This window comes from Daucus carota, chromosome 5 (genome assembly GCF_001625215.2).
Source record: "Daucus carota subsp. sativus chromosome 5, DH1 v3.0, whole genome shotgun sequence".
Lineage (NCBI taxonomy): Eukaryota > Viridiplantae > Streptophyta > Magnoliopsida > Apiales > Apiaceae > Daucus > Daucus carota.
In genome coordinates, this window is record NC_030385.2 from 1,856,657 (window position 1) to 1,871,411 (window position 14,755).

A 14,755-nucleotide genomic window follows, 5' to 3' on the forward strand; every position below is an offset into this window, starting at 1 on the left:
ATGGACTATCCACTAATCCTACACCAGTAGAAGGTAATGTTGGATTTTCAACAGTCTGACTCAATTTAAGCAGAAGAGTAGCAGCATATACGGATTGTGACAACTCGTTAGTTATGTCCGTGGTCCGGGAAAGTGTGATTCATTCTCAGTGCTGGAGTCTTTGTACCGGTGTTCTAAGAGTAACCTAGATGAAACGATGCTGGTGGTAGCGATTTCTGTAGTAACTAGCAAGTGACTGGAGCAGCAGCTATGCATGCTTAAAACTTTTACGTATTTATCAACGTCACGGGCGGTGACAGAATCAGAATTCCAAAATAGCGAGTAGCTATGCATGTTTAAGACTTTCAGATTTTTATCATATTTTATTGGCAGAACCAGAATTTTGAAATACTCGGGACTAAAATTGTAAATGACCAAATTTGGATGTCAGTCGGGACTGAAAATCAAATATTTACTACTTACAAAAGGAAATTATATATTAATTTTCGAGGGTTAGCTAGAGCTTTAGCCTAAGTCTAGATTGACCTCAGTCACAGCTTCACGGCTTCATAGAATGTCTCAAATAATTCAGAGAAATGTTTTCTTTATTATTTTCCCGGCTAAAAATGATTCTATGTTTATAGTAACATTTTAAGGTAGTATTTTCAATTTTCGTGTACTTTACTCTATTTTCGAGTGGATATACCAGCTGTGTATTTGGTTTCCTTTTTCCGGTACATTACTCTACTTTCGAGTGGGATATACCGACTGCATATTTGGTTTCTTTTTTTCCGGTCTAGAAGAATACTCCTGTGAGAAGAACGAGGGCAACATCAAAATCACATTGCTCTGTATCATATCATTAAGTCAAGAAACGCCCACTTGTTATGTTTGGGCCACAGCTGCATAGTACTCTTTAGTCTTTTGTAACTTAAATCATTTTACTTCTTTTTTTCGCCATCAATACATGAGCCCAGTTGTTGGTTCATAATACAATTCACAACATTTCTCGTGATGCACATTAATGTTACAACCTTCTGTATTTATTTCTACGCATCCTCAGACCCGTGAGCTCATAACTCTGCTGCTCTGGTCTCCTCAGCATTGTGCTTTTTAAACCCCCCAACTCAAACACAAAATCAACAAAAATGAAGTTTGTACTACATTACACATTGTTACTAATTCTCCTGTGCCTGCCTCTAGGCATGCCATTTACGGTGATCATGTCGGACTCTGGCGTCCCATCGGCTCTGGTGGATGCCCCGCAGATTGGGAGCTCGATGAGTAGCAGCGGAGCCAGGACTGATAAACATGAACAAGAAGCGGTTTACGACATCATGAAGGCCACTGGAAATGAATGGGCTACTGAAATTCCTGACGTTTGTCGCGGTCGGTGGCATGGGATCGAATGCATGCCTGATAAGGACAATGTGTACCACATTGTGTCACTTTCCTTTGGGGCATTGTCGGATGATACTGCATTCCCTATTTGTGATCCGAATAGGTCGTTTATCTCGCCTTCCATCACGAAGCTTCGACACCTTCGTGGCCTTTTCTTCTATGGCTGTCTCACCAACAATCCTCAGCCCATTCCTTCGTTTTTGGGAAAATTGGGTTCCACATTGCAGACATTAGTCCTCAGGGAAAACGGACACGTGGGGTCTATACCAAATGAAATCGGCAATCTTACTCATTTAAGAGTTCTAGATCTTCACAAAAACAATTTGAACGGTTCAATTCCAGTTTCATTAGGCCGAATTACTGGCTTAAGGTCGTTAGACTTGAGCATAAACAAGCTAACAGGTTCAATTCCAAGTGTAACATTTTCGCGTTTAAACATACTAGACCTCAACCAAAATCTCCTCAGCGGCCTTATCCCAGCCTCTATTGGAACCTGCCATTCTCTACTTAAACTCGATTTAAGCCATAACCGTCTCTCTGGTTCCGTCCCTGACTCGATCAATCACCTCAACAACCTAGTTCTCCTAGATATAAGCTACAATAGTCTATCCGGTCCTCTTCCACTTTCATTCAAAGGCATGAAATCTCTTCAAGCTTTAATACTAAATGCAAATCCAATGGTGTACTCAACAATGCCGGATAATCTATTTGATGGTCTGAAGGATCTCATGATCTTAGTCCTGTCAGAAATGAATTTACACGGACCAATACCAGAGTCATTAGGCCTTTTATCAAGTCTCCGCGTCCTCCACCTTGATGGCAATCGATTGAATGGCTCTGTTCCTTTAAGTTTCCGCAATTTGAGCAATCTTGGTGAGCTTAGACTAAACAACAATGAGCTAACAGGAAGAGTTCCTCTGGGAAGAGAAATGGCTTGGAGGATGAAACGAAAACTGAGGCTTTACAACAATTCAGGCCTTTGCTACGATGAAAGGAACGGCTCAGCTGATGATCTGGATCTGTTGTTCGACTCTGGAATCAGGCATTGTGGAACACAGAACACTGGAACTGGCAAAACTGTGCAACATGTTTCAACAGGCACAAATGTGGTCGGAGTAGCAAGTAGAAGTACAGCTGCGACAACTCACAAGTCATTAGTTCTTTCGACTTTGCTTCAGCTAGTGACCATTTTTGTATTCATCGCGAGACAGTGAGGAAAAATATATGTACATGACTACATGGCTAAAATTTTATATATAATCTTGTAATTGTAGCATCAAATGGTATACATGATCTTTAGTAAATTTTCGCTAAAAGGACTAAGTGTCACGTTGAACGAACTCTCTTGATTGTTGATCTGTCTCCCCCAGACTCAGCAGCTGCAGCAACTCACAACCACAGTAGTAAAATCACAATGTAGGCACTAGAGAGTAGAGGCTCTTATGCAGCTCAAGATATTCTTACTGTCAGCACAATGTGTCAGCTTCAAAACATGGCAGAAGTAAATTCATAGCAGGCTAGCAGCTGTGTTAGCTGAAATTATTTTGATCAGTTGCTTTATGGCCACATTCAGAAGGCAATTGCTGATACACATTACACAAATAGTGGTGAAAGCGGAAATAAAATATGCAAATATTTTGATAATTGTTTAGATAGTTATATTTAAAAACAAATTTTGGGGGCGTTTGGCTCATGATCAATGAGCCTGGTTCCTGATCTCAACTGATGTGTTGGTTGGTGTTCGGATTAATCATTTTGTGACATGGAATAGGAATCTAGTATCAACAATTCCTTCCGCATTGTTTGGATCTTTAGAGCATTTCCAACCATTGAAAGCCTTTAGCTAAATTGTGAGTTGGCATACCAAAATTAAAAAATATAGCCAACTTCTCTAAAAACTCAGAGCAAGTCCAATGCTAGATGCTATATATCTATTGCTATTGCTATAATATAGCACCAAAAAGTGTTTTTTGATGCTAAAATAAAACTTGCACTCCAATGCTAAGTTTTATAACTAGTTAAAAATTTAAGCAACTCATTAACTTTTTACCTAACTTCTATAAATAAAATATAGAACTAAGGATGTGGCAACATGGATGGATCCATCCTTGGTTTCAAATATAGAACCAAGGATGCATCTATGCATGGATGCATCCAAATATAGCACCCCTTTGGAGTTGAATTTTTTTACTTTTGATGCTATAATATAGCAATAGAACCAAGTATAACATTGCATTGGAGTTGCTCTCACACTCCAACCACATCGACCCCTTGTCTATAATTTTAGCCAACGTCTTATGGATGACTAAATTTGTCGAACTTCTACACGTCTTTAAGAAATCTGTAAGAAAATTGCAGATTATTTATTACCATATTTGAACTTATATATTCTATTTTAACAATCTAAAATATTAATAACATACTATTTTTAAATTATAGTCGATCAATATAGCCAATACCATTGAAACACAATGTCTTACAGGTTGAGCAAATTTTACATAATGTCTTGCAGGTCCAATTTAGCCAACGATTATAGCCAACGCGATTGGAGATGCTCTTAGAATACCTTATATACCTCATTCTCGTTCTCGATTCTCATTCTTATCTGTCATTCAAACATTCCATTTCTCACTCAACTCAAATAGATAAATTTAGTTAGTTAATACTTTGACACAAAACAATTTTTTGTTGTAATTTTTTTTAATATATTTGACTTGAATTTTAAAAATATATTAAAATCGTAAAATATTCGATCATAAATTTAATGATTTATAAAAATCCGTTGGTATTTATCTAAGATTTCAAATTACTCGGTACTCAGCTGAGATTATCAAAATTATTTAAAATATAATGAGATGTGTGATAGTTATAAGTATTTGCTAGTGGTGATGGCTATTAACGATGACTGGCGATGATCGTAAGTCACAAAGGGTGCCGATAATGGTGGTAGCCGTTCCATTTTTGCAATATGATCATGATATGTATATATTTATGTATAAGAGATATGTTATATGGGTCCTGTTCCTTGCCAACCGGTTGCCGGGAAGGGGTTATTTAACACACTGTACGGGGGCCATTAGATTTAGATTTCAAGGGCTCAGATCCAATTTGAGTTTTCAAAGGATCCGCTATAAATAACCGCGGAAGGGAAATTTTCCTTTCCGCGGATATTATCCGCGGAATGGGAGTTCCCCTTTCCGCGGATAATATCCGCGGATGCATTCCAAACTCAAAATTGGATCTGAGCCCTTGAAATCTAAATCTAATGGCCCCCGTACAGTGTGTTAGATAACCCTTTCCCGGCAACCGGTTGGCAAGGAACAGGACCCATCATATAAGATAGTGATTTGTGATGTACAAATCAGTTATTTTTATAGTTAAAAATAGTGATTGAAAATGGGTCGGAGTCTCGGAGATGATTTTTAGTTTGTAAGCTAATTTGATTAGTAGTGGAGTAAAATTCAAAAAATATTTATTTACACGCATCATTTTGTCACAATCGGCTTGAGTTATCGACAATAAATGCAATCTCGTATAATAGTTTATCACTCAATTGAAATTAACCCTCACAATAATGGAGAGAAACAAACACCCTCTCGCGCCAAGTAAAATAAACAAACTAAATTTGTAAATTGAATTTCTAAATAAAACTTAGATATGAAAAACGAAATTACAATAAAAAATTTGGTCTACTTGCAAATCCAATTTTTTTCGTTTGAATCGAAGAAGAATAAACCGAAAGCTATGATAATTTATATTCAAAATAATAATCGAAAAAGGAGATTAGTGAAGGACAACAAAACAAATAAAATAAATTAAAGAAGTTGCGATTTTACGCTTTAAAAACCAGTAGAAGTCCTTGTTTTAAGCAAAGAAAACCATCAACATAGTGTTTTTACTCATAGACTATATTAACAAATGAGAAGGAGTCGCGGTTGGAGGTTTCAGAAAAGAAAATAATCACCAAAATACTTTTTAAAAATAGATATAAAAAATATTTAAAATAACTAAATTTGCAATGATTTACGTTTGGAAAGTTGGGGAAGAAACCATCACCAAAATACTTTTTTAGAAACGGATTAAAAATATACTCTTTGTTTCATATTACATATTCATTGTTAAAGAAAGAAAAATGTTTTAAATTATTTGTTCATTTCAACTTTCAATGGAGTGTAGTTAATATATGTATTTTCAAGATAAGGTTTATATCAAATCTTACTAAATTATACCACATATTATACTTGGTCAATACAATTAATATAATAATAAATGAACATATTCCATAAAAAATTAATTTTTCATAATATGCGCAATTTGTTCAAAACATGAAACGGAGGGAATATTTAAAATAATTAGATTTCCCAGAATTTCAGCACAACCGATTTTCAAATCCCGAAAACAAATCACTCAAACAATCGTGTGATGGATACGCATCATACACTATAAAATGAGGGACAGTGAAATCAAACTCGAGGCCGCACTCGCACTGGAGTCCGATTTGATTCAACTCATTTTCAAATTTCTAAACCCTAACCCCTCTCTGACTCTACAATACTCATTCTCCGAGATTGAATAGATTTCGGATTATACACACACAAACGCTCGAATTTCTGAATTTCACAATGTCTGGAGGTTTGTGTGGCAAGAGATCTTTCTTCTCCGACGATAACTCCAATTTTCTTGCTTCGCCGTCGTCTTCTCCTTTCTCCAAGAAGCTCCGGTTGTTTTCTTCGCCTTCTAGCTTGTCTCCGCCGTCGTCTGCTGTTGATCAGCTTCGTGCTGTGTTCCCTGACATGGACAAACAGGTCATCTCTCTCTCTCTCTCTCTCTCTCTCTCTCTCTCTCTCTCTCTCCCTCTCCCTCTCTCTCTCTCTCTCTCTCTCTCTCCCCCTCCCTCTCTCCGTCTCTCTCTCTCTCTCTCTCTCTGATATTGAATCATAGTTAATAGTGTCTCTGTTTTATTGAATTAGTAATTTAGCAGATCTGTTAACATTGTGACCTATCTGCAAAACTCATTGAATTACATTTAATTATTAAATGATTAGTTATCATTGTAAGATTCATGACTATTTAGTCAATAATATTAATAGTCTATTATAATTGCATAAAATCAACAATGCAGTCTATCTCTGAAGATTAATTGTTTATAAATTCTTGGTCACTACATAGTTATGTTTGTACTGAAAATTGTTTGTTACACGTGTTAGTACCTTGAGAGAGCACTTGAGGAAAGTGGATATGATATATGTTCTGCCATCAAGAACTTGCATAATCTTCATCTCGGATATGCACACGGAAACCCGGGCTCTGCAGTGAAATCACCTCCAGATTCGGTGACAGGTATGGTATTATAACCCCCCGCATTTTATTCAGATGAGATAATTACATAAATACTATACATGCTCTAATGTTGATAGTGTAGATACAGTGACAAATGCTCTTAAGATTTTTTCATGGCGAATTATATATGAATAATATCCCTAAGAGATACTAAAATGCAACTAAACCTTTTTTAGAGGTAACATGGAAATGGGATCGATCGCTTGGTGACATGTTAAATAAAGTAAATTAGATTCTTGCTTCACAACGTTTACGTATACATTCATTGTAAATCCCTAAATCCCCTACCATATTCCCCGTCTTCAATACTCTTCATTGATGGCGTCTTCCTCAAATCTTACAGTCAAATGTTTATATATACACTCGTGTGTGTGCGTTTGGGGGGGGGGGGGGGGGGGAGTTGGGTTAGTGTATGTGTATATCAGTTAAACATTCAAACATTGGTTTTAATTGGAATGATGTGGTTATTATTGCAAGAATGATGTCACTGAGATGGTTATTAAATACGTTGTATATATTAATAATATTTTTTTTGTAAATGCCGTATTGGCCCCCCACCTGAATCCTCATATATTAAAATTTGTCCAACTCCCGTAACCCCGCATTGCGCACTCCTGCTTCCTAGGTTCCCATTAACACCTTACCCTATATATTGGAATATATCTTTCTTGCGCACTGATCATCTGACTGACAAGAATATGTTACATATGTGTTATGAGAATGTGTCGAGCAAGATGATGCTTAATGTGGTGTTTATCTGTTACTGGGTTCTTCCTGTGTGAATGTATTTTTAGTTCACTGTTACATAACCAGTCTGTACTTGTGTCTTTAATTGTGACAAGTACATTATGCACCTTTTCTTTAGTAACACTTATTTTTGAAATTGAATATGGCCGTCTACATTATTTATCAGATCAAATCCTGCACAAAATTTACCCAAATCATATACTTCAGAAAAAGTCTCATGGCTGATGTGGAAATGGTAGGTGTTACAACTGTTGATGGAATCTCGACAAAGGATAATTTGACAAGGGATACCGTTCAATTGGAGGGTGCGGAATGGGTGGAACTGCTTCTACGAGAAATGCAGAGTGCTACTAGCACGGATGATGCTAGGTGTCGAGCAACACGAGTTTTGGAGAGTTTAGAGAAATCTATCTCTGTTCGTGCTAGTGCTGAGGCAGCACAAAGTGTTCACAAGGTACTACTGTATGTATTAATGTATGCTATTATGGTTATTGACCAGTGTTTTCTTACGATGTACTTTCCTGAATTGTTTTCCTACATGAATATGATTGTAGCGCCTGGTAGTACTAATCCACTAATTACCCTGTATATATTGGTACAGATTAGTTTGTGATCTGAAGAATGTGTTCCATGTTATTGTTAATTGACATGACTCGAGAAAGAGCATATATGTGCAACCTTTTGTGTTAAAACCTCCTTTGCTATGTAGACATTAGAGTCTGTCGTTACATAGAGAAAGGTGACGCCAAAGGGCCTAGAACAATACTGTTAAAGATTTGAAATCATCAATTATTATATTATCTGGTTTTTTTTTTTATATTGTAGTATGTTCTTGTATCAATGTATGTCTCTCCGGTTCTTATTTCTGGAAATTAAATGAGTATTGCCTAATGTAACTTCTCTGCAAATGGCAGGAAAACATAATGCTAAAGGAGCAAACTGAAGTCATAGTACGGGAGAATACTATCCTCAAGCGTGCTGTAACTATCCAGCATGAACGCCAGAAGGAATATGATGAGAGGAACCAGGAGGTGCAGCACATGAAGCAGATGATAGCTCAATACCAGGAGCATGTGAGGAGCCTAGAGGTAAAGCACAAAAGAATGATTTTCGTACTTTGTGACTCTCTTTGTGCTTTATATTTTACCCTTGTCTTATGGATTTAAATCTTTAAACTTAAGTAATTAACACTTAGGCCTTAAAAAATATTGATATTGTTGGAGAAGATGTTTGTTGCTTCTATACACTTAAATTAGAAGTATAATGTGTTAAAGTTAATGTTTTGACCTGGGGTTCCCGGATGATACTTCTGTACGTTTTACACTATATCATATCTATTATGTTCCGACTAATGAGCTTTCATCAATTTGCATGCCGTTTGTTTGTTTCTTTATTTTATGTTTAGCTGCTCCTAATTTACAATTATTTTTTCAGATCAACAATTATGCTTTGTCAATGCATTTGAAGCAATCTTTAGAAAGCAATGTCATGATGGGGAGCTCAAATAGAGATGTGTTCTGAAACCTAACAAGGGATTAGAGTTAATTTCGTGGTCAGATTTCTGCTGACCATGCGTAATTATTAGCTTACATATATGCTGCAGGATCAATGTACAATCAGAGGAAATGTATGTGTTTTACTTTTACAGCAGCAACAACTAAACTTCCAGGTAGAGTTTATGCGGTTTTTGGTTATTCTTTGAAGTCCACCACAGTCACAGATGTGTGGTTGTATAACACAAAGCAGGCAATTCATTTTCAGATAGGATGTTGTAAACCTTCAAACTTCAAAGCTGGGTGAAACCTTGTGAGTTGTGATAGAGCTCTTAAATGAAATATAGATTCTCTCAATCCTTTTTGTGACGTGTGAGGTTTACAAATAGGGAAGGTAAGGCATCTCTGACATGGCTTTTGGAGAAGTGATGGATTTTAATACTAAATCTTATCAAAAAATATTATTTTATTATATTTTAATTCAAAATATTAAAAAATATTAAAAAAGAAAATCTGATTTCTATCTTTTCTGTCATATCTTCTAAATTGTATGGAATATTGTAGATGTGTTTTCGCCTTAAACAAATATACTATTATATTCATTCATAAACATAATATACTATTATATTCATTCATAAACATAATATACTATTATATTCATTTATCATATTTATTATATTCAGATAAATATAATCTGACAAAAATCATAGATTGTTCATCCTCACTCTATTTACTCTGCCCAAAAATATTCGAAAGTAATATAATTCTGTTCTTGATTAAATTAAACTTTTGAAGTTCTTCGAGTTAATAGTTCATACAAACAAACAAAAGGATTTTGGTTTAGCCAGAAGATATATTATTATTTCCTAGATTAAACTGAATGAAAAGTCCTGCATCAATTTTTTTTTTGTTTTTCCAGGACAATAATATTAACCAAGTATTAATATCAAACAAAGACGGTGGAAAATAAAATCAAAAAAAATATTTTTGACCTAGACAAACGTTAGCTTTTAATGTTTAAATAATGAATATTCTATTTTTATGCAGTAGTGCATATAATTATATATAATGAAATTAGGGTTTTTAGTCCCCTCAGTTCACAAAGTCACAAGTCAAGTTAGGGTTTATATACTTACTAATAATATTCAAACCCTAAACCCCAATCTTCTTAGCTGCTGCTGCCTCCTCTTCTCTTCACAGTAAGAATTTCTTCATGGCTTGCACTTCTTAATTTTATATGTATTGCTTATTATTTCTTGATTTCTTGTATTTGTAAATGCTCTGTTGTCATTTCATTTCATTAAATTTTTTGGTGATATTTTGGACTAATGTGGTTAGGATTGACAAAGGGTCATGGTTAATTTGGATCATTAGTCCATCTGCCCCAAATTAGTAGTCATTTTGACTTTTTACGGAGTCAAGGTGCATAAAAACTTGTAAAAACTTATAGGGACTAGTTATTTGGGATGGAGGGAGTGTGTATTAATTGTTAATTGCAGTGTGATATGTTGCAGAGAGAGTTGGTTGTTTAACATGGTAACGAAGCTCGGAAATTTTCCGAAATAGATAGTGAAAGATTTGGATAACTAGCAGTTGGTAACAGAAAAACAGGATTTTGAGTGAGGGAGTGATGAGTATTTGGAATAAATGCGAGCCCTCCTACTGATACTTTCAGTATTGTTGGGAGTTAGTATACTAGGGTGACAATGATTCTGAAAGATATCTGTTATCTTTCAAATTTCAATTAGACTAAAACTTATTGTATATAATTTGTTTATGTTCATGCCATTCACCTCTATATGTTTTTTTTTTACCAATTGATACGACTATGCAAAACCTGATTATTGAGTCATCCAACACTAATAAACAGATAACAATCCCTAGAGAAAGAAGTCTACGGTTTGGAAATATCCTTTGGTTGAGAAATTGGTAGATTGTAGAGGGGCTTGTTGCGGTAACTGGTGTAGAAAGTCATTTGTACTTCAGCTGCTCGGAGTTATCAGAAAATAGTTATCCAAAAAGACACATTATTATGGGTGTCTTTTCAGTTGGCCGTCATGGTAACGAGGAAATAAATCAGATTACCCCATATACGCCTTTGAAGACAGATAGTAGTGCAGTTGGTACCGTACCTCCCAGAAAACGGTACAGAAGCATCCCAGGGGCATCAATTCCTTTTGACCAGGACACTTCCAGCCACTCAATAGCCAAGATGATCATCTTGCACGACTATCCTCTTAATATCACAGAACATCAGGGATTTCTTAATTTTGTACGGTTTCTTCATCCACAGGTCCATACAGATGTCAAAAGTGTCCAAGAGGAATGTATCAACATTTACCGTAGGGAGAAGCAGGATCTTGTGAATTATCTTGGTCAAATCTCCGGACATGTTAATCTAACTCTGGATTTGTGGGGATCAGATCAAGGCCTGTGCTATTTACTATTAACAGGCTATTTTGTTGACAGTGCTTGGAAACTGCAAAAGCGGATCCTCAATGTTGTTATGCTACCATTCCCTGATACAGAATTTGCTTTGAGTCATGCAGTTGATAATTGCTTAGCCAACTGGGGATTGGAACAGAAGATTTTTACTTTAACTCTTGATGAATCTTGTGCAAATGAGGCTGCACCAAGATATCTTAGAGGTCTACTCTCAGTTATGAACCCACAAGTTCTTTATGGTCAGTTAGTACTTGGGAACTGTTACGCTCGATTATTGTGCAGTCTTGTGAAGAATGCTTTAGTATCAATGGGAGATATCATCAAGAAAGTTCGTGACAGTGTGAAATATGTAAAAGCATATAAAGGCAACGAAGATTATTTTAATGAACTGAAGCAGAAGCTTCAAAAACCTAGCTCAAATAGCTTGGCTATTGATGATCAAACAAAGTGGAATACTACTTACCACATGCTAGTGGCTGCCTCTGAACTAAAAGAAGTATTTTCTTGTTTGGATACATCTGATCCAAATTATAGCATTTTTCTATCTGAAGAAGAGTGGCGAAGGGTGGAAATTCTCTGTGTATACTTAAAGCTCTTCTTTGATGCAGCAAACTTATTAGTTGCTCCAACACACCAAACCACCAATTTATTCTACCATGAAGTGTCAAACATCCAAATTCAATTGGCTCATGCAGCCATGAGCCAGGATACTTTTACTAGAAATCTGACTAAACCATTGCAGGAAAAGTTTAATGAATATTGGAATTCTTGCAGCCTAATTCTTGCTGTTGCTGTGATTCTGGATCCAAGATTTAAGATGAAACTTGTTGAGTTCAGCTTTTCTAAGATATATGGCATGGATGCTGAAACCTGGATTAAGGTTGTTGATGAGGGTGTTCATGAACTCTTTGTTGAATATATTGTGTTATCGCTGCCTTCACCAACTTTTCTTGTAGAAGACAACGGAGGAGTGAAAAAAGAGACGAGTCCCGAAGATGAGAATTCTGCTGGTGGTGATGATTTTTTGGACTTTGATGTCTACATATCTGAGATAGCAGGAAGCCAACATATGAAATCAGAGTTAGACCGGTATTTGGAAGAACCTCTTTTGCCTAGAACACAAAAATTTGATGTTTTAAGTTGGTGGAAACTAGAAGCACAGAAGTATCCAACTCTCTCTAGAATGGCATGCGATATATTGTGCATCCCAGTTTCGACAGTAGCTCCAGAGTCTGTGTTCGACACTGTACCTAAGAAAATGGATAGCTACCGAAGCTCACTAAAACCCTCAACTGTCGAGGCACTTATTTGTGCCAAAGATTGGCTTCAGTATGGATCCTCATCAGTTTAGCCCCAACTTTCAAATGTAATTTCAGCCCTATAAGAATATTATTGCTATCATGAAGATATGAAAGTTACACAACCTCTTGGCGATTGGCACCATCATGGCTTTTCTTCGACATGAGCTATTTTTTGTAAAATCATTTCACATACGAAGGCTTCTAGTGGATCGATGACATCAGCCTTTAATTGCTATTGGTTGGAGAAAGTACAAGCGTATAGGAATCTCATGGCAAACAAAGAAATTCAGAATACCCCAGTTGCAGGTCAACAGAGTTGAATGGTATTATCCATATATTCTTTTGGCTGCGGACTACTTGCATACTCGAAGAATATGAAGAGAATTCAACACTCAGGTTTTACACAGTTTACATCCAATACTTCTGGGTTCATTGTCTAGTTAGTTCATGACCTTTTTTCTGTGTATATGATGGTGACCGTGGTGATAAAAATGCAGTCCCATATGCTTCACGTACTAATATTGCAGCTTCGTTTGTACTATCATGACTAATGTAAAACACAATGTCCACTTTACAGTCTCACTGTCTTTCCAAACTGGTGTGTTTTCTCTTCATCCATTCGTCTGGTAACATGATAACATCATCTATGCCATCATCAATGCCACTCCTAGTCGAGAAGAATGTTCAGGACAGGAAATCGTGTTCTATTTTTCCATGTTCATCCAACACATTTTTCATACCCGAACTTCAACCCTCAACCTGTCTTATGATACATTTTTCATCGCAAATCTGTGTGCCAACACATTTAGCTCCCAAAACATCTGTTGGCCAAAACCGAGATCACTGAACAAATTTTATTATTTTCTTTTTGCATGATTTTTTGTCGAATCATATGATCGACAAAAGATGAGAACTCTTCTGACAGATTGCAGATTTTCTGAAATGGTAAAAGAGATTGACAAATTTGGGTCTTAGGAGTAGATAATCAACAAAGTCAGTTGTTTTTAGTTCAACAAATGTAGACTACAAAGTGATGATCACACAAATCAAAGTCAGAATCTGGTAACTATGACTGAGTATCATTGTTCATAAACCACTAGAACACATGTTTCTGATGAGCAACAAGACTATATAACATTTGAATGCTCAAGAACAGATTTCCAATTATAATATCTGGGGACAAGAAGTCAAATTACTCCTTCATTGTAAATGTATTTGGGGTTGTCTGGATTGTATATTTTAGAAAACAATATTTTCCATCTTTTGAAAGAGTTCTTAATTGGTTTACTTTCAAGAAACTGTTTCTAATGAATACAACTATTGCTTCCTTCCTCTTTTTTTTTTCCACCTTTATCGAATGGAAAACGTATTTTCTTAATTATAAAGGTCAAGCGTGCACTAAATTTTATAGAGAAGAGCAGCTGGTTTTCATAAAAATCGCTTTTTTATTATCCCAAAAGTTTTTAGAATATAAGATATTATACCTTCGTCTACTCGTATCCTAAAATATTTTAAAACATAAAGATATTATACTTTCTCATTATACGTTCTGCCTACTCATATTCAACATCATCTATTATCATAATCATCAACGCGTCATAAATTATCCAAATCACTGCTCATCATAATCACCATTTCATCATAAATCATCCCCGATATAAATCATAAACTCAAATATTAATATATCGGATTACTCATTTCAAAATGAATATTAGATACAATTTTTAAAAAAATAAAATTTAAGACAAATCTATAGAATATTGTGATATTTATATGATTTTTTCGAGTTATAATTATAGTTGATTATTTACAAATATAAATACCATATTGTCAACTACGATAACCATTTAAACCCAAGCGTGTTTACGGCTCGCAAAAGCCATATAGAAAACAAGTAATGCGTCATGCAAGATGCGAGTTTCACAACCTTGAGATTCTCACTTAACAATAAAATACACCACAACTTGTTTAATCATTATCATTATTTTACTAAAAATACAGTTAATCCTTTTTTTAATGTATATAATTAAAATATTAAAATATATACAA

General features: G+C 35.5%; 3 protein-coding genes across 3 annotated transcripts; all 3 read left to right on the top strand.

The window, feature by feature from the left end:
- The first annotated feature begins 996 nt into the window (after nt 1–996).
- LOC108222110 (protein TOO MANY MOUTHS) lies at nt 997–2,715 on the top strand. The gene has a single exon (XM_017396012.2). The coding sequence runs from the start codon at nt 1,128–1,130 to the stop codon at nt 2,592–2,594; it is 1,467 nt and encodes a 488-aa protein (XP_017251501.1). The 5' UTR covers nt 997–1,127; the 3' UTR covers nt 2,595–2,715.
- A 3,083-nt stretch (nt 2,716–5,798) lies between these two features.
- LOC108222045 (uncharacterized) lies at nt 5,799–9,319 on the top strand. Its single transcript, XM_017395932.2, has 5 exons — nt 5,799–6,185; nt 6,588–6,720; nt 7,707–7,921; nt 8,382–8,555; nt 8,902–9,319. The coding sequence occupies exons 1-5, from the start codon at nt 6,003–6,005 to the stop codon at nt 8,986–8,988; spliced, it is 792 nt and encodes a 263-aa protein (XP_017251421.1). The 5' UTR covers nt 5,799–6,002; the 3' UTR covers nt 8,989–9,319.
- A 722-nt stretch (nt 9,320–10,041) lies between these two features.
- On the top strand, nt 10,042–13,288 carry LOC108219905 (zinc finger BED domain-containing protein DAYSLEEPER-like). The gene is made up of 2 exons (XM_017393488.2): nt 10,042–10,159; nt 10,831–13,288. Exon 2 carries the CDS (start codon nt 10,993–10,995, stop codon nt 12,754–12,756), a length of 1,764 nt encoding a protein of 587 aa, XP_017248977.1. The 5' UTR covers nt 10,042–10,159; nt 10,831–10,992; the 3' UTR covers nt 12,757–13,288.
- The last annotated feature ends 1,467 nt before the right edge of the window (nt 13,289–14,755 follow it).